This window comes from Scleropages formosus, chromosome 5 (genome assembly GCF_900964775.1).
Source record: "Scleropages formosus chromosome 5, fSclFor1.1, whole genome shotgun sequence".
Lineage (NCBI taxonomy): Eukaryota > Metazoa > Chordata > Actinopteri > Osteoglossiformes > Osteoglossidae > Scleropages > Scleropages formosus.
Window position 1 is genome coordinate 37,450,902 of NC_041810.1, and position 21,169 is coordinate 37,472,070.

A 21,169-nucleotide genomic window follows, 5' to 3' on the forward strand; every position below is an offset into this window, starting at 1 on the left:
TTTGTGGCAGCAACAGAGGAGAGGAAAATAAAAACTCCAGACTGACATTAAAGTGGAGGGGGAAGGGAAAAGAAAAAAAAAAAAAAAAACACCTTGTGGAGGCCATAGTCAACTATTACATGACCTAGGCTGGCTAGCCTCCTAGCCCTAATGATACCCCTCCCACCCTAACCATCATACATGTCTCCAAGCAAAAAGATATGCAATGACAGAAACAAGTAAATGGTAAAATGTGAGACATTAACAAGGAGGGAGAATATTGGTAAGGCATGTCAGAATCATTTCCACAGAGGAGCTAAGCATACATTTGTTTACTTTAATATAATGCATGGCAGTCACATCCCAGGAACATGCTCAGCACTGTTGTGTCTGGTGCACTGCCCCCTTTTGTGAAAGATGTGCTACTGCACGACACTGGCGAAACTGATTTAGCGCAGCTGTTTTCCGAAGCCTCCAGGGGCATTCCTGTCCCCTCCCAGAGATTAGTGAAGTGAAACACTTTTATTCACAGAAAGGGGAGTGTAGTGTAATCTACAGAAACGTTGAAGATCTTGCTTAACAACACAAATCTGAAGAATGAACATCAGTGTTTGTTCATTAATCATATCTGAAGCTACCATCTTAAGAGTACGGAAAATTCAATCAGGTCTAAGGCCACCAACAAGAGCTGTAAATCTTCAAGCAGCCGTTTATGTATCTTTCCTCAGTATATCAGGACAGGGCTTTTAAAGATGGTTTCCAAAAACTGGTGACAGATGGCTTTAACAATATTTTAAGACTACTGCTGTATTCTGATTGTCTGATTGGTCCTTTGCTCTACTGTGAACTGGTAAAGTCCATAAAAAACAAGCCTCCAGGGGCATTCCTGTCCCCTCCCAGAGATTAGTGAAGTGAAACACTTTTATTCACAGAAAGGGGAGTGTAGTGTAATCTACAGAAACGTTGAAGATCTTGCTTAACAACACAAATCTGAAGAATGAACATCAGTGTTTGTTCATTAATCATATCTGAAGCTACCATCTTAAGAGTACGGAAAATTCAATCAGGTCTAAGGCCACCAACAAGAGCTGTAAATCTTCAAGCAGCCGTTTATGTATCTTTCCTCAGTATATCAGGACAGGGCTTTTAAAGATGGTTTCCAAAAACTGGTGACAGATGGCTTTAACAATATTTTAAGACTACTGCTGTATTCTGATTGTCTGATTGGTCCTTTGCTCTACTGTGAACTGGTAAAGTCCATAAAAAGTGAATGTCCTAGTGTCTTACAGAACCATAAAACATATTTTTCAACAGGATGTCTCTACACAAATTCAGGACCATTGCAGGGTTGCGGATCCTATGCGACAAAGTCTTCCTACATTAGTACAATTCACTTTCTAACAGATGCAGACTGTGGCGCTATCAAAAAAGTTATTCAACATTTTACAGAGAAGTAATCGACAGATGGCACATGTAATTTAATTTTAATTTCAAATGAACGACATTTGATTACAGAGGTTTTTTTTCTTTTTTTTTTTTTTTTTACTGAATTCTTTCTGACTGATAGAGAAACATGGCACACCTCTTGGTGACTTATTGCAGTCAAATTGCACTGGACTTTAAAGAGGCATGAGTCAAACAATATCAAAAAATTAAAGGGAAATATGCCAAAAAGTCATCAGGTAGCTTTTACCTGTGATGGTACAGTGCAGTTGTTTCTCTTGGAAGACACTAGATTTAGAAGAAGACATCAGATACAGCGTGATTATTGAACAAAAAAGCCCACACTTTCAAATTCTGGTGAAGGATACATTAAGTTAAAGAAGGATGTGTTTTATTATATTTAAGCACAAGATTCTGAAATTGATCAGATCATCTTAACTTTAAAATCAATTTATGTTCATAATTAAATATGACAATACTCAAAATAAAAAAGCAATAAAGAACAAAAAAAAAAAAAAAAAGACTGGAGCCAGACGCCTGTGGTATATATAAAGTGGGGAGCTGAAGAGGTAGTTGAGGGTTAAATAGGCCTGTTTTGTTTGGGGGATGGATAACCCCTGCAGGGGGGCATATGATTGCTGCTCCCTGTGTCCGCTAGCTCACGGAGAGCCTGCTGAGGCAGGCCTGGCCATACGTAGGTCTATCATTCATGTCCAGCACACAGTCCCTCACCATGTCCACAAACAGGAAGGGCCAGAGTTTGTGCAGAGTCTCCCCTTTTACGGTAATGTTGGACGTCCTCCGCACCAGATCATACAGGAACTGCTGAGCTATTTCAGCTTTCTCTGCTGACTCCACAGCACCCTCCTAAGACAAAGGAAGAAAGCAAGGCTTAATGTAAACAGACATCTATCATTTTATTAACTTTCCTTACCTGAAATTTCGGTATAACGACTCTTGAATTTTGATACCAAATTTTTGATTTCTGGAACAAAAAAAATATCAGCATGACAAACTATTTAACTTGTCCAAAGAAAATCTGAAGGTCATGTGAGTAAAGTGGAAGTGCAGTAATGTGCTGTAGTTTACACAAGTGTACCATTAGCTGTTTCCTGTCTCATGTTTGCTTTGATGAGAGGGCACGGTGGTGCGGTGGTGCAGTGGGTTGGATGGGATCCTGCTCTCCGGTGGGTCTGGGGTTCAAGTCCCGCTTGGGGTGCCTTGCAACGGACTGGCGTCCCATCCTGGGTGTGTCCCCTCCCCCTCCATCCTTACACCCTGTGTTGCTAAGTTGGGCTCTGGCTCCCCGCGACCCCAAATGGGACAAACGGTTCAGAAAATGTGTGTTTGCTGGTGTAATGCACTTTTGTATTTTTTTCTGAGGTATTCTGCTAAATGATTAAATGTAATTATGTTTAATATCATGCTGAAATCATGGGTTGACAGTTATATAGGTGGTTCACAGTGCTTTACGGATATTTGGGAAAACTGGTTTGGGGTTTTTAGATGGGCTGGGAATACTTTACTATTTTTCCCCATGTAAAATAATGGGGAATAGGCTTTCACTATCTGAAATGTCAGTATCTGCAGAGTTATCAGAAATTGAGAAATTTAGTAAATTGAGGGATTGATGTTTTCCAGGGGTTAAGTATATAGCAAAGCATTATGTAGTGGGTTAAAGAAGTCATACATCAGGGCTCTCATGCCTGGCATCCCAGCTAGGGTAGGTGAGGAGGGCCCTGCCCATGCTTTCACTCAACAGCTTGCTGGAGTTGTGCAGCTCCTGTAGGTTGAGTCCTATCCGTCGAGTCCGACCCTCCAGAAGAAAGTGTAGTTGGTGCTTCCTAGAGTAAGAATTACACAGAGTTGAGACAGATGGGAAAGAGAGACAGCAGTATAGGGATAAAGGAGAAAATTTATTAAACAGCTAAAAAAACAATTAAAGACCTAAAAAATGTCAGAACAAGTTAACAGTTTTGTCCTGTGGTTTTAAGGCATCGGGTTAAACTACAGCAAAACTTCTCATGCAAGATGCTCAACTCAGAAAATTGGTGCACTGAAGCACCTGAAAAAGAATAACCGCAAAAAGGAGACCTGCATAATGAAGACTGAGTGAACATGAGTTTCTATCCCAATTGAAAAACTAAGAGCAGGCATGTCTGAGCCTTACCAGCACGATGAAGCATCCATGGCTCACAAAATGCATAACAACAACAAGCATGTCAAAACAAACCAAAAACACATAACTTTTCAATAAGTGTGAATGAGTGTGACTATCAAGGGATCCTAACACTCACCATTCAGGAATGTGTCTAGACCGCTTCCATCTGAAATGTGATGATGAGGGTTATTAAACATGCTTTCAGTTCAACGGGAAATAACACTTAAGATTTTTTTTGTGTGCGACTTCAGTGAAAAAGATATCAGAACTGAAAAGGGGATTCCCTGGTTTCAGGCCTGAACACATGAATGCAGTAGGACAGTAGATGAGTGTCACAAGGACATTAAGAATGACAAAAATACAGTCACAGGAGCAATCATTAACAACTGTTTCACAGCATCAGTTATGGTCCTGTTTTTAAGACCATCCATACAATTGTACAGTGAAATGGGATTGAACATCATTACAGGATGTCACATCAAATGAATTCATCTGATTCATCAGTACTTATTATGAAATGTAGCATTGTATCAACATGTTACAAACACCAGTGCCAGAAAAATGAAATTGTCCTTTTGGCTTGAGCCGTAGGCAAAAATACCAGATGGGATTAGTGTGCCAGAGAGTTACTGGGGAGGAGTCACTGTGTGCGTGCAAGTGAGGCAAACAGTATGTGAAGGTGAACTATATGATGGGGGCAAAGTTACAGTAACTGAAACCTGAACTTACTGTATGTGAATGGAAGTAATGAGATCGAAGAGCATACTGTGTCTATAGAGGTAATATGTGCAACCAAAGAATTAAGGAGAGTCTACTTTTAAAAGCAGACAACAAAACAGTATTAAATACTTACTGTTCTGGGCCAAAAAGCTAAGCATGTTTACACCCCATCTTTATAATAATATCGCTGCCCACACTGTCATATTATAATATTACAAACTAATATCACAAATATTTAGCCATGCAGGAATGACCTTCACCAGTTAAGACAAATGTATATACAGCTCATATCAAACATGAAAAATACACCAGTCATTGTCATGATGACAATAATTTATCTGAATCCCTTTCACTGAGGCATGAGGCCACTTTAAGGTTGTGGCAATGAGGACTTCCAGGTGATCCATCTTGAAAGATGTTCAACAGCTGATAGTAAAAGGTACTTGACCCCAGATGAAACTCGCCAACAAGGATAACATGTCCAGTCGTTGAATACTTGGCAGAAGAAACAACAAGGATGTTTACCTTGACCAAGATCTTACCATCTGTGTTAACAAGGTTATCTAGCTCTAATGAGAGCTCACCAGAGATATCAAGGTTGTTCACTTTTAATGAGGCCTCATCACTGGTGGTAAGACCCTCCACGGAGAATTCCATTGGTGTAACAGTAACAGCAAAGGTGAAAAATATAGAAAATTTACCTAAAAATTTAATCTGAATCTGTCAAGAAACACACATGATTTTTCCAATTACGGCCATACGTTACATTCTCCTAAACTCCACAAAGGTGTGATAAAGTGCCAACTTGTCTACTTGTAGGCACATAGAACTATGAGATGTACATGACTTTGGAGAAAGCGTCTGCCAAATGAATAAATGTAAAATATAAATGTAAACTACATGCCATACACTAATAGCGTGTGACAGCAAACACACATGCATGAGCACGCATTCAAGACCCAATGGCATGCCAGCATGCACATAAATGCAGCAATGGAAGCAGCTGTCTGTGTGGTAAAGGAGCTGTCCAAGGACTGACCTACTGTTAAGGAAGATGTGTAACTTCAATGGTTTCATTAATATATGCACATATTAACGGAACGTACCTGAGGCTGCTAAAGTATCTTCACATAAAAGTGCCAGATAAGCAAATAATGCAGGATGTGGTGATGATTGAAATTCCACAGTAACCACTTGTGTGCTTTGCATGTCAAGGGAGGGAATGGAAGTGATCTGCCAGGGCTTTTTCCATGCATATTGTTTAACATGGTGAGAACATGCAACCCCACATACCCTGAGCTGCATTCAAACCCATTTCTATCAAGCAGCTTAGAAACTGTAAGGCACCAGCATTATTTGCTGCATTACTGTGTCCCAGAACAGTGCCTTACCAAGATATACCAACCAGAAGATACCACTGACATACACAGAAATATTCATCACTAAAGGGCAGAGAGACTTCCTTGTGAAACAGCTGAAACAATTTGCTTCCTTCTGGGATAAATTATATAATTTCACACTGTTCTGGGGCTTCTCAGAGACAAGGAGCTTCTGTCTCTCATGGTAAAACAGCATTATCCAAGAAATAAAAAAAAAAAAAATTCCCACTGTTGGCTGAAAAACCCAAGACTGGTTTTGAGGATCACTTTCCTACTGACAACCACAAGGTGTCCTCTGGTTTGGCTCAACTTGTGTTGAGGCCCTAACTCACACAATGGCTCCTAGTGGCAGTCATGAAGAAGAAAACGCACATGGCAGATTGGTTGGAAAAACAAATCGGTAGAAAAAGCTAAGTCTCGAAAATGCAGTAATGGTCAACTTCAAGCATGTCAAACACAAAGAGGTAGTTAAGCTGAATCGCTATTAGCCTTTATACTCCTTGTTTTGTACTTCAGTTCTCTTTCCTATATCAAGAATTCAAAAACAGTTCATTAAAGAAAAAAAAGAAAAAAAAAAAAAAAAAGAGGTTAAGTTCCGGGTCACCAAACCTCTGGAACTCTTTTATTAAGTTTTTGTAGCTCTGATGGGCTGCAACTGCAAGCCAAGGCCACAGATAAGAATGCTGCATGTGCTGAATCATGGCTCTTTTCTTTTGTGGGAAATGTGTTTGCTTTTGGTAGTTGAACATTTTGCATGTGCAATGGCCAAATGGCCATTCCAAAGACTGTCCAAAAGTTTTGTCTCCAAGCAGTCATTTCCCCCCAACTCCTTCCCAGTCCTCCTTTCCACTTCAATCTCACCAACAAACCATAGAGACACACACACACACACACACACACACACACACTTTCAGAACCGCTTGTCCCATACGGGGTCACGGGGAACCGGAGCCTACCCGGTAACACAGGGCGTAAGGCCAGAGGGGGAGGGGACACACCCAGGACGGGACGCCAGGCCGTCGCAAGGCACCCCAAGCGGGACTTGAACCCCAGACCCACGGGAGAGCAGGACTGCGGTCCAACCCACTGCGCCACCGCACCCCGCAAACCATAGAGAGCTCTAGTCAAATCCTGTATCTGTTTCACAAGTGTAGGCACAAAGGAAAAGGTTCTTGTTTCAAAAGACATGTTCCTAATGAGTTTACAGGGGTCAAAATGTAGTATGGTGTTGTGACGGATTTCACGTTAGTCCAAGCTTCTCAACTTCGGAGTAAATGAAAATCTCCCCTGACTAAGGGAAGCTAGTGAGGGTAAAGAGAGCTTACCTGGGCCCTTCCAGCAACCGCAGTAGGCAGCAGTTGGGGGTTTCCTTAGCAGCAACGAGGCCCAGGCAGCCAAAAATCCTTTTTGCAGACACAACTTCATCCATGGTCACCTGAAATACACCAACATGAAGATCAGACACACACTGCCAAAGACTGAAGGACAACTGAACCCAAAGAGCAGATCCTACCTCCAGGTCATTGACCTTCTGCAGGTTTAAATGGTGGAGCCGGTAGACAAGGTAGGGGCGCCAGAGCACCATGCCAACCACTGGATTGCCCTCAGGGTGGATAGTCAACTGATTCAAGCTGCTCACTTGAGCAAGGGCAGAGAGCTGTGGCAGACGGCTAATATCCGTCTCGAAGAAGATCAGGTGCTGTGAAGCCAAAGGACAGTTAAGATATGTTTCAGTAAGTCAAAAAAATACAAGAAGGGACCAAAAAAAAAAAAAAACACACCAGTAGCCAAGTGCACTGCTGTGACATTATAGATAATGTGCGCTCACCGTCAAGTTGGGGAATTTTACCCTGATGCTGGGAAATGTAGGTACAATGATGTTGAAGTGGATGTAGCGGAAGGAAATGGTGGTGACCGCAAGAGGGGTCAAGGTGCTCCAGCCTCGCTCCAGGACCTCAAGGGCCCCTGGACCAAACAAGAGCAGAGTACCTCCATCCACCTCGGCAAGATGGTTGTTCGACAAGCACAGGTTCTGTGCATTGCCGCTCCCTGTCTCTGTATACCTATCAAGAGCATGTCAATGAGACTCACACACCACAGTTCTGGCAGGCAGCATGTTTGCAAAAGCCTGAATAAGAGACTCAATTAAAGGCCTTACATTAAACATGATCATGAATTATGCATATGTACTTTAAACACCTGAAAACAGTATTGCAACTGGGGGGCCTCAGATTCAACATTTCTCTCCTGGTAAGTGACACCCATTGTCCTGACAACACTGGAAGAGCCCTCCCCTGATAAATGAGCCGTGAGAGCAGCAGAGCTGGGTGAGTCTCAGGAAGACAAGATCTCATTCTTGCAGCTGCGCTACACCGTTTCTGGAACTGGTAACTCCAAATTGACAAAACAAACCTTTCAGCAGGATCACACACATATATCAGCTCATCACAGACTTTCACTCACTGACCTTGATGTCAAAGAAGTATATGTCAAAATACCAATTTGCTAATCTGCATTATTATTTGCCACTTTTAATATCTAACCTAAGCAGCTTACTTGAAGATATGCAATACCAGGATGTTGAGGGAAATCCAATGCAACAAGATGATGATTTGTGGGCCGTTTGCTTCAGTGTACCTGGTCCAAGCAGGCTGAAAGGACAGCATTGTGCTAGACAAAAAAACCTGATCTCCTCACTGTGTCTTGCCCTTTCTGGAAAACAGAGGACAACTTCCTCCCATAACACTATAGCACCTTTCAGTTTATCTTACACGTCCCTAGTTACAACCCTGGAAAAAGAAGGAAGGAAGGAAAGCAATCAATAAAGGGACAATATGAACCAAGGTGTATAAGGTTCACCGTATGTGAAAGGGAAAGGTGGTTTGTAAAGTACACAGAAGGCGGCAAGGTAAACTGGGGGATCTGCCATAGGCTAGGATGGAGTCAGGTAGAGGCATGATGGTCTACTAATACAAAAACCAGGTAAGCAGAGTCACTGGGAATCTAGTAAGGTTTTCCCAGCACTCACAAGCACAGTAAGAATGGCAATCTCAAAGTGAGATTAGTGTTCACTTAAGGCAGGGCCCCAAAACAAAGTAAATACATTATTCCAGTGTACTGAAATCAATGAATTCATTTATATTATGAGGATTAATGGAAAGGGGTGTATCTAAACACAAGCAAAATACACACACACACACACACACACACACACACACACACACACACACACACACTGTCTGAACCGCTTGTCCCATTCAGGGTCGCAGGGAGCTGGAGCCTAACCTGACAGCACACGGCGGAAGGGGAGGGGACCCAGGACGGGACACCAGTCTGTCACGCAAGGCACCCCAAGCAGGACTCAAACCCCAGACCCACCGGAGAGCGGGACCCGGTCCAACCCACTGTGCCACCACGCCCCCCAAGTGAAATAGCACATTCAAATTTTTTACAATTTAATTTAAAGATGTAGGCTTAAGTTCTTGGTAATAAATCAGTTTACATTACAGGCAGTCCCTGAGTTACGAACGTCTGACTCACATACAACCCATACTTACAAACCACCCTTTTTTCATCACCCGTAAGTAACAATCAAATGAAAACGTCATAATTAAGCTTATTATATTAAAAATTTGAGATATTGTATATACAATCATTTGTAATAACAAACAGGCGCGCGCTACTTTGCGAAGCCAATCAAAACGTTGGGCGTCTACAGCAGTTTGTCAGCTTGTGAGCGGGGTGCATGAGCCCGAGGTAGGACAGACTTCCTTCTTTTCCCATTAACAGTGTTTCGTGTTATTGTATTTGGCTTTAATTCTTTTGTTTCTAACTCTCCTAACCATAGCACCAAAGCGTAAATGTGATGCAAGTGATGGATATGCAAAAGGGAAACAATCACGATTGAAACTAAAGAGTAAATAATAAAGCGAAAGGTGAAACACTAACGAACAATGGAAAAGTGAACAAAGTTTCTCACTCCAGACAGCAACCACCACCCCCTATTCTCAAACCTACTTTGCTTTGCTCTTCCAAGTCCTGTCCCCAGTCTCGTTCCATGTCTCTTTCGTAATGACTGCCCGCCTTGTCCCTCAACTGCGATTTTGGATCCTCGCCTCTGTTCAGTTCACGATGGACCGACCATTCACCCGCCCCCGACCGTTGGTATCCCATCTAAAGTGTACTCTGTATAGCCTAGCACTCTGAACTTCTAGGATAGGCTCCGGACTGCCATGACCTAAACTTGGAATGGTGAAGATGGGAATTTTTTTTTTTTTTATCTCACTAGTTTGGCCTTTACTTAGATTTTTATGTGGCCTCCACTATCAGTTCTGTAGATCAGTGAGGAAGACATCAAAATGGTACTGCTACTGCTTCTTCCTTGAGGAAAAAAATATTAAAATTAGAATGACTGTTGCATTTCATTTCAGTACTAAAATACAGCTGGAAAATAACAAAAAAAAATTACACTGCAAGAATCTGCAAGGGTGATTAATCAATGATCTGTATTCACAGTAATTTGTTCTTAAAATTATTAGAATATATAATAGAAAATGGTATATGTTTTGATTGATTTCATAGATTAATATTTTATTGAATAAAAATATACACAATGAGAATCTAGCATTCCTGAATTTCAAGCAGCTTAGTATTTTCAATTTATCCTTTACCATCAACTGCTCTGCCATCAAAGAACAAACCATTCAGCAGAAACAAGTATGAAGTGTTAGGCTGATTAACTGTAGCTCCACTTTCTTAGTATTGTGGCTTCAGTGATACAGAGATGAGGCATAAAGTACAATAAGCCAGTACAGTCATTAATTGGACTACGAAAACATAATTACCTTTATAAGTCATGCTGGCATTAAAAGTCATAAGGGGAGATCCACTCCCATATGATTCAATAAACATAGTTACCTTAGAGTGAGGGTTAGCATTAGGGTTGGGGCCAGTATCCAAATGATTTACAAAGTTTGGTTCAACAATGAAACATATTTCTACAATTTCTTCAACAGATTTCTTCAAAAAGTTATTAAACATATTAAAACAAGTCGAGCAACAGAGCTGAATATTGGCTAGGACACCTTGGGTCGGGAAACGCAAGTTTCTCTATGGCTGCGTCAGTAAATTGACCCCAGCTGCCTCACGCTAGTCACTAAATGTTCACTAAAACCTGTAAACTTTGCTGTCAGCATTTCCAGGGAAAACTTAATAGAACCATAACAACACAAGGATTAAACAGATCTACACCCATCGCCCAAGGATATCCACAGAACAAGAATCTATTCAAGGAGAAGATTCACCAACACAAAACACTGGCTGCACGATGAGGTTGGGTTTTTGGCACTAAGGTAAAATCAGAAGGATCCACTACAATGCCAGAAAATCAGCTATTTGTAGCATGTCACATTTTGGGGAGAGGAAAAGCACATTGGAGCGGTCAAGAGGTGGTGTGAGGTGCAGCTGCTACTTCTTCAGAGCTTTTCTTCCCACTGTGAGGGACAGACATGAGCTGCTTCCAGGAAGCACAGCAGCTCTGGGCAACATGCCAGCAACCAGCGAGAGACAACGCATCCCGTCTTCTGCCAAAATGGAAGAGTGCCATCACCGTATTCTCCCGTGTCTTGTTCACGTAAACAAAAACTAAAAAGTGTAGCCTGAAAGCCACAACAAAAGAAACATTAATGACACTTTGGCACAGATATAACTGCAGCATTTCACGTTGGTGAAGATCTTAGAAGGTCCTGATCTTTCAAATCGACTACATCTTGTTCAGCCTGACAGGGGCTCCAAGATACATAGAAGAAGAATCATGGGTCTAAAAAACATGGAATCAGCTGTTGTTGAACCTGCAACTATCTCAAGGCATGCTGAAGGGAACGGACCACACAATAAGCAGGCAGAGTCAGGTAAACACTAAGCTTACTTACTGGGCTTTGAGATGAGTCGATACCTTCAAGGTAGAGCCACATGTTCAGGTGAGGTGATACCTTGGAGGTGGAATTACATGATGCTACGAGTGGTCAGCTGATTCACTTCCCATACTCCTACACCTTGACTCCTCGGAATGGGAACTGCAAATTTTATTACAGTCCCAAAGGAGGCTGCCTCATTGCATACCTTTCCTGAAGCATGTACCAGCGGGACCCCCAGATTTAGTACTTGACACTGAGCTAACTACACATTTCCTTTCATCTGTCTCCTTAGTAGTTCACTTTAAATTTATGTTCCTTTGCCATTCCACCTGCCTGCTGTCCTGGGCCAAGCTGTCCTATATAAATAGCTTGGTGTTACTGGCTGGTCTCAATATTGAATTTCTCAGTAATAAGTCATCTTGTTCAGGGGAAAAAAAGGAAACATGAAATAAATCACTTACGCTCAGATATAGCTAGTAAAGAAACACACACACAGCCTGAAACCATTCGTCCCAAGGGGGGGTTGCAGCAAACCAGAGCCTAACCCAGCAACACAGGGTGCCAGGCTGGAGAGGACACACCCAGGACAGGACGCCAGTCCATCGCAAGGCACCCCAAGCACGGTTCGAACCCCAGACCCGGCAGAGAGCAGAACCCAGCCAAGCCTGCTGTGCCATCACGCCCACTAGAAAAGATATGGATTTTTTTCCCCTTCTAGATAGTCTTCTACATACAATGCATTCATGAAAGCAAATTATTTAAAATCTATTTAGTACCTCTCTATGTACATGTTGTATGTATGATGTGTATGTGGCATGTCAGGTAAGGAACAGATAATCAATGCCCCATAAGAATAATAGAAGTAGCTTTTTTTGCAGACTCCCTCCTACCAGCTAGTTTTTGAAAAATGAGTGTGTTTCTATTCACATACTTTCAATATGTGCTTGTATTAGCAACTAAAACTCATCGATAGGGAACTTTTTCCTCAAAAACAGGGCTGTTGGTTTCAAACTCACTTTGATAAACAATAACACAAGTGATAAGCTCATTTTTAGATGGAGAATTTACTTTGAGGCTTTGGAAATATATAAATATGCTGAAATGCCTGATGGGACTTCGAAAACTGGAGACAAGTGGAGGCTTAGAGGGACATCTCATTGGACTGATCCACCTGTGGTACACTGAGAGCCCAGCACCAGAGGATTGGCAGGCTGCCAGCTTTAACAGACCTGCTGAACCTATTAGCAAACCCTTTAAACAAATGATGGATGTGACCATGAAAGCAATTTCTGCATATTTAAACACTCACTGCAGTAGAAGAAAACATTCTCCTCAAGTTCAGCCATACCCTCAATGGAGACATCATTTTCTTTTTCATATGATTATAGATAACACATTTCCTCATTTGTCACAGGGTTATAAAAACATAATGAGCTTTGGAAGCCATGCTGGTATTGAAACTCATAAGGGTAGGTGTACTCCATTATGATTCTATAAATACAGTAACCTGAGGGTTTAGGGTTAGAATTAAGGATAGGGCAAGTTTGCGCAAGTTACCAAGTTTGGGTGGCACGATGGCACAACGAGTAGCGCTCCTGTCTCACAGCACCTGGGTGGTGCGAGAGGACATGGGTTTGATGCCTGCTTAGTCTGTGTGGAGTTTGCATGTTCTCCCCGTGTCTGCGTGGGTTTCCTGCGGGTGCTCTGGTTTCCTCCCACACTCCAAAGACACGCTGTTCAGGTTCACCCATAGTGTGTGTGTGTGTGTGTGTGTGTGTGTGTGTGTGAGACAGAGAGAGTGTGTTCCACTGATGTATGGATGAGTGACCCACTGTAAGTTGTGTATCTAGCAGTGTATGTCACCTTGGTGAATAAGGTGTGTGGGCTGATAACACTACATAAAAAAGTATCCACTGTAAGTTGCTTTGGAGAAAAGTGTCTGCTAAATAAAGAAATGTACTGTAAGTTGCAAAATGATTTCTGATGTTTGGTTCAACATCAAAATATACTTCCACTAGAATTTATTTTTTTAAACAAATTCAATAAAAAACACACACACACACACACACACACACACACACACACACTGTCTGAACCGCTTGTCCCACATGGGGTCGCAGGGAGCCGGAGCCTAACCCGGCAACGCAGGGCGTAGGGCTGGAGGGAGGGGATACACCCAGGACAGGACACCAGTCCGCTGCAAGGCACCCCAAGCAGGACTCGAACCCCAGACCCACCGGAAAGAAGGACCCAGTCCAATCCACTGTGCCACCACGCCGCGCTCCCCCCCCCCCCCTACAAAACATGCATCTTCAATTTCTGGACATGACCAAGTTTAGGTGTTCTATCAAATTTTCATCTTCTTTGTCAAACAGAAAGATTACTGGGTGTCACATGGATTCTCAGTCCTTTATTCACCTTAACGGCCAGAATAGGATTTAAGTTTTCAGTGCTTTTGCTTTTATGTAGTACTCACACACACACACACACACACACACACACACACACACACACACACACACACACACACACTGTCTGAACCACTTGTCCCATACAGGGTCACTGGGAGCCAGAGCCTAACCCAGCAACACAGGGCAAAAGGCTGGAGGGGGAGGGGACGCACCCAGGACATGACAGCAGTCCATCGCAAGGCACCCCAAGCGGGACTCGAACCCCAGACCCACTGGAGAGCAGGACCCCATCCAACCCATTGCGCCACTGTGCCCCGCTCACACAGTACTGCAAAACTGTTTTATTATCAAGTGTGCGAAATTCATGCTTCGTTCAGCACACCTGTGGTTTGACTCAAAATCCTGTTGGCCACCTGGGGTCTAAAAAAAAGCAGACATACAGTATACCTAAAGATGCAATGAATTTCTTCACAAAAAAACAAAACAAAATATGGTGACATGCCAAAAGGAATACTCTAGCCACCGTGGAGAAACACCAACACTGGGCTGGCAGCACAATGTAGGCATATGAGCCAGAAAAAGTAGCGAAAGGAACACAAATTACTGTTGTTCACATGAATGCCAAATGTTTAAACTTGTGCAACAATCAATTAAACAATTGTTTTCTCAGATAAATCGACTTTAAACCATTGAAGAGGAAGCCAGGGGTATCAGTAACACAAGAATCCCTTATCTACCAGCATTCAAGTTCACTGACCCTCACATGGCTTCCCAAGGCCTGCAGGGCCATAGGGTGTGAATATTCTGTTGATGTTGCCCCCTGCTGGTTGTTTAGTTGCATCAGCTAGGTTCCTAGCAATGGGGCAATTTCCAGGTTGCCTGGAGCCCAGTTTGCATGTGTTCTATCATCATCCTGGCCACCACGTACCTCTGGTTATTGTGACAGTGCTGTGGCAGGAGACTACCAAGTGAGACAGGGATGTCTTCCTCAGGGCTGATGTCCCTGGTTCCACTGTGCTCTATGTGGTCTGCGCAGACCCTGAAGTCCTCCCACTGCCGGGCTGCGTTGCGGATTGCCAGGCGCCGTTTCTCCTGGACCCACAGACACACAGTGATAGACTGAACAAACTGGGTCACAGCACCACGTTTATATGCGCAACTTAAATAATCAGTCAAAAGTTTGAGCACACCTGAGCAACCCAGGCAATACTTGTATGGGATAAACTGAGCAGAAGGGTCAAAACAAGACAACTGTAGCAAGCCGGGGCGGTCTGAAGCGGGGCGGAGCTGTTGACGAGCCAACAGCAGCTGAACTTAATCAATGCCCCTATTTCTTTCCCCAGACCGGCCAGTGAGAAAGGGAGAGCTACTAAGAAGCCGATGCCGGAGATGACCCCGAGACGTCGGCGAATCAGGACATGACCCCAACCCCAAATGTAACCCCCCCCTTCCGAGTGCCCCCACGACCTACCAGTTCCCTGTGCCCCCGTTTCCCCCCTTTCCCCTGTCTGTTGACCCACACAACTCTGAATAAACCCCCCCCCCCCCTTTCTCGCAACCCTCGTGACTGTGCTGGTGCTTCTTCCTTATAGCAGCCCACAAGTGCCCTTCATCTGTGGGAACTGCTGCAGAGTCAAGTGACACTGCAGAGAATTGTTGACAAAACACTTTGTGAAGAAACTAGTTTCCAAAAAGTGTACAGAAACTTTTGACTGGTATTATAAACAATGCTTGGGGTTCTTTTGTCCAAAAGAACCAGCCTTCACTGACAAACATCACTTCTGAGACTGAACGTGATGTGTGCTTTTGACCAAGTGCCAAACTCTATACGTCCCTGTACTCTGTGAATTGTTTTGATATGACTAGAAATAACTATCCTCACTCACTCACCCATTCACTTTCTTTCATTAACGAGAGCCTATCCCAGAATCAACTGACACAAGGCTAGGGAGTGGGATACACCCGGGATGGGATGCCAGTCCATTGTACAGTAGCCACACGGAATGAGCCAGACACAAACCTATGTCCGAACAACCGAGGTGCTGTGAGGTGGCAACGCTACCCGCTACACCACTATACTGCCCAAATGACTCCCCTGATACTTAAAAAATACACACACACACACATTTTCAGAACCGCTTGTCCCATACGGGGTCACGGGGAACCGGAGCCTACCCGGTAACACAGGGCGTAAGGCCGGAGGGGGAGGGGACACACCCAGGACGGGACGCCAGTCCGTCGCAAGGCACCCCAAGCGGGACTCGAACCCCAGACCCACCGGAGAGTAGGACTGCGGCCCAACCCACTGCGCCACCGCACCCCCACACTTAAAAAATAAATAAATAAATAAATTTGAGCTACTTTCACCATATATCGTTATATGATTAAACAGTTAAAGTTCATTGCCTTGTACATATTCTAATTTTATGAACTATTACACAAATGCATACTTACAATCTAATAACATAATTTAGAAACCCAATAAATGTGTTTGCTTATTAAAATTGTGTACGGGGTGTGGTGGCGCAGTGGGTTGGACCACAGTCCTGCTCTCTGGTGGGTCTGGGGTTTGAGTCCCACTTGGGGTGCCTTGCGACGGACTGGTGTCCCGTCCTCGGTGTGTCCCCTCCCCCTCTGGCCTTACGCCCTGTGTTACCGGGTAGGCTCCAGTTCCCCGCAACCCCGTATGGGACAAGCGGTTGTGAGTGAGTGAGCGAGCGAGTGTGTTAAAATTGTCAAACACGAGGACCGAAGACCGGTGAGTTGTGGACACAATTGCGGGTTGGTCTTTACTCTCGTGACTCAGGTTCAAGGGACAAGGCAAGATCAGGGTCAGGAACAAGCATGGGTCTTTCCAGAGGCAAATGTGAGAAGGCAGGTAATCCAAACTCAGAGGTCAAAAGGAACAATGGTCAAAACCAGGAACAGTAGAACAGGTAAGGCACCGATGCTGAACCCACAAGACCACTAGGGCAATTGCAAGAATCTGCATCTGGGCGTGGACACGGAGCTTCTTCTATCCCCGGTCTTCTTGACTGGATGCAGGTGTTGCCGCTTTGCTCGTTCCCGAGGGTGTGACAAAATAAATAACCTCCAAATACAAAACTGAAAGGGGGCTGATTTACCTGAGCCATTTATGACTCCATTCCAGCTGAAATCCTAGAATCTTTGCCCTGACTTTTTGGTATACAGGAGGCATCCCACCGCATGTACTGATTTATTCACATTTATAAGACATGAAAGCAGAGGAGTTATTATTTCAGGGTACAGGGAGCTGCTGCGTTCTGTCACATACCTCCCTGAGGCCTTTGGCCAGGAAGGTCAATAGAAGAGGACATTCCGACTCAGAGTATGGAAGAAATCCAGCACTTGCTCACCATTGGTTTACAAATATTTACATCTATTCATTTAACTGACACTTTTCTCCAAAGTGACTCACAATGATATACCCCATTTATACAGCAAGGTATTTTTTACTGGAATAATTCAGGGTAAATATGTTGTTCAAGGGTACTAAAACAGGAGATGAGATTCAAACCTGTGACCTCAAGGTAAAATGCAGCACCAGTAACCACTATGTCATCTGCTGCTCCTACAATACCAGCTAATTCGATTTCTTTACTCCCAAGTATGGTGGGTCTGTATGGTTATGACACAGGTCCCTGCCACAGGGAGGAAGAAGAAATTACTGGACAACATGAAGTTCCATCCACCATTACCCTCCTAATCCCACAGAAGCAATCAGCTGGTATAGGTTCCAGAAAAAGTTTATTCCTTGTTCTGCTGTGTATTCTCTCCACACTGCTGCATACATGCATACACACATTAATTTAGACATGGACTCGCATAGGAGGGGGGAAAAAAAAAAAAAAAAAAAACAATCAGGTTGTTTTCACACCCATTTAAAGAGCTCACATAATAAAAGAAACAAAAGCGTAATCTGTGCCATTGAACCTGTACAGGGACCATTTACATAATTGTCAGTTGAAATTTTTCAGAAACTGAGGGAGCTCTTTATTGGATTGAGTCAACTGAAAGAAACACTTAGGGTCTCTTACAAGAAGATAATGGAAGCTGGCCAAGGCTCGATGAAGAACGTCAATCTAAAAGTGGGTTCTTACAGCTCTTTCCTGAAAGAGCCATTTTAAAAAGACTGCACTACCACTGAGCGACGATATTCACGGGAGCATATTTCATGTGACAGATTGCAAAGAGATTTCACCCAATGCCAATTGCCTAACACATAATTTTACATTATGAAAATTTTTTGCTAGAACATTTACAGGAATACCTCAATTAGCACTCTGGAGGTGGTCTTGAGAGTGCAGCGTTACAGGAAACAGCACTAATCAAAGTCATTAATTCATTCATTTCGAAACTTTTTTGAAATTTAGAAAATATGGTAAATGAGTATCTAAAAAGTGAAGCTAAAAAACAATTAGTGCATGAAAACTAAACTATTACTTTATAACAATCCTAACCTAAAAGGCCACTATAGCTAAATAATGCTATAAGGTGTCAACAATTAATTCAGGTGGTATAGCTGGGAGCATAGTGGTTCAGGCTGCTGCCTTTGGACGCAAAGTTTTTAGGTTTGATTCAAAACTCCAGCTGTAGCACCCTTGAGCAAGGTACTTACCCTGAAAATTTCTCCAGTAAAATTATCCAGCGGTATAAATTATTAAAATAATTGAAAGTAACTTAACATTGTACATTGCTTTGGAGAAAAAAGTGTTGAGTAAAAGTAATTCATGTTTAAAATCTTTTAAAACATGGTAAATAATATTACTCTAAAAAGATAAGCAAAAAAATATTAGTGTATAAAAAGTAAGCTATTACTGTCACGCCCCTGACCTCACCCAAGCCGGGCACACCTGGCAGGAATCAGCACGGCAGAGAATAGAGGGAGCCACACCACTGCTCCCGGAATCTCATCAAGACACCCGTCCCCTCTGCATACACGTCGTGAAACCTCGCCTCATTCAACTTCTGACCCTGTGATCCCGCCTCTTCGCCCCCGCCCTGCTTCCTTGCTTTACATCCTGACTCCCTCGTCTTCGACCACCGCTCTGCTCCTCAACATCATCTGGATTTACCCTCAGATCAACGTTCACCCCTCGGTTCTTAGAAACACACCAGTCCCTGACCACAATTCTCACCCTGTCCTTTGGCTTTATAATAAACATACCCCCACTTGGGTGTCCTGTTTGCTGGCATTTGGCTTTGATTATTACTCTTTAATAATCCTAAACTAAAAGAGTGCCATAGCTAAACAGTGCTATAAGGAGTCAATAATTCACACACACAAGGTGTTGCAATACATATGAGGCTACTGTGTCAGCTAGTCATACTGCAATTATACCAAATCTGTTGTATCCAAGCTCTGCCCTCAGAACCATATGGAGAAATGAGTGTACACTGACATCACAATTAAACTGGCTGTGAGCAAGTCCTGTTTCCAACACAGTCATGTACACACTGTATGACCCATCTTTATGATAACTGACTAAATGCTTTGTTTTTTAAGTTTGTGAACTGAAAAAACATTTTTGTAAAAAAATCAACCACAGAACACCCCTCCCCATGCGAAACAAGCAGAGCCTCCAAGCAGAAGGAAGAACATTTGGTGCCTCTCAAATCAACAGCGCCAGCCAAGCTACAGTACATCAGAAGGCTCTAAATTCAGGCTGCCGTTTTCTTGCAATCCACAACTAAGTTGATGCTTTATCCCAACATGGCTGAAGGCTTAACACGTAAAATACATTTTCTTTTTTGCAATGGTCCACACAATGCACACAGCTACAGCACTCACAAGGGCATGAAACAGCTAATCTCAAAACCAACATTCATCTGAAAGCAGATTCTTCAGGACTAATCATGTACATAATGGATGTGATAATGCATTCAAAGCACAGCTTATATAATAATACCAAAGTATTACCTAACCTGTGCTGTCCACAAAATTCAGGATCTGGGATGTTTCACAACACAAGGCCAAGTTAGATGACATTCTAAAACATTGCATCGCACATGTGATTCAGCAAACAGAATATGATAAACACTTGGGCAATTTTACCAAATAACCCTCCCCCCAAAGATGTAAAAATATCAATTTTCTTCAGGTAAAGCACACAGCATACTCGATTCAAATGCTGAGGCTTGCTTAGCAACTTTTGAGCCAGAAGAACTCTTTAGCTACAAGCAGAGTTCACTTCACATTTTATTTAGCTAACGCTTTCTTCCATACCAACTGACACTGTTAATTACAATTACTTACCCATTTATATAGCAGGGTAATTCTTACTAGAGCCATTTAGAGTAAGTACCTTGCTTAGCAGCACTACAGCAGTAGGTAGCATTCAAACTGCAAACCACTGCATCCCATGCCAACAGCGCTACCCAATATGCTACCAACTTCGGAAAAATATACTGCTTCCTGATAGTATGATTGCAAAAACTTAAAGACATAGCATTATGCATATGTGGAATGACATTGTGATCTTCTGAATTCATTATGTTGTTCACACTCATTAATGTGAATTTTATAAATCTAGTTCCACAAGTTGCCATGAACATTCAGGTTGTGGTGTTGCCTACTGAATTGTTTATTTCAAAGATTAGACAACCGTTGAGACTCTTCTCTCAGAGCTTAACTTTTCCATAACTTAGTAAAGCTTTATTTTAGTCTATTCAGTCCATAAAATTTCAAATACTTTCCTGGCTCATCACTGTGCTTCTGAGCAGAAACAGATCTGTCTGCTCTTTGCTCCTGGATCATTCGTTTGTTGTAGTGGAGTCTTTGTAAACCTGCAGCCTCAGCAGTTTCGCTGACAGTCGTTAAGAGCTTTTCCTTAACAACCACCATTTTTCTGTCTTCAGCTGCTGATGCTTTCCTTGGCCCACCTGGCTGTGGCTGATTGATAACCATATAAGTGCTACCCTTCCTTTTCAAGGATTTCCAAATCATTCACTGATATTTCAAGACCAGGTCATGCTTTGTAGTTCTTACAGACTGTTTTTCTTTCTCCAGTTTTCACATCGTCTGCTTTTTAAATAAAGATACCTGTAGTTCTCATTCTTTATTAGTCATTAAAATACTAAACAACAAGTAGTTTGAACAGTTATTATATGTGTTTGTGTTGCCCACTAACTATGAATAAC

The 21,169-nt window shown here is 42.8% G+C and overlaps 1 protein-coding gene across 1 annotated transcript in view; it reads right to left on the reverse strand.

Annotated features, from left to right (window-relative positions):
- Positions 1-1,955: 1,955 nt before the first annotated feature.
- Positions 1,956-21,169, reverse strand: part of lrrc49 (leucine rich repeat containing 49) — a 36,978-nt gene continuing 17,764 nt past the window's right edge. Inside the window, exons 13-19 of the mRNA XM_018748024.2 lie at positions 14,937-15,100; positions 7,511-7,745; positions 7,196-7,381; positions 7,008-7,117; positions 3,720-3,749; positions 3,113-3,266; positions 1,956-2,289 (exon numbers count right to left, since the gene is read on the reverse strand). Of these exons, the coding sequence (XP_018603540.1) occupies positions 2,077-2,289; positions 3,113-3,266; positions 3,720-3,749; positions 7,008-7,117; positions 7,196-7,381; positions 7,511-7,745; positions 14,937-15,100 (1,092 nt within the window). The 3' untranslated portion in view covers positions 1,956-2,076. The remainder of the gene's footprint in view (positions 2,290-3,112; positions 3,267-3,719; positions 3,750-7,007; positions 7,118-7,195; positions 7,382-7,510; positions 7,746-14,936; positions 15,101-21,169) is intronic.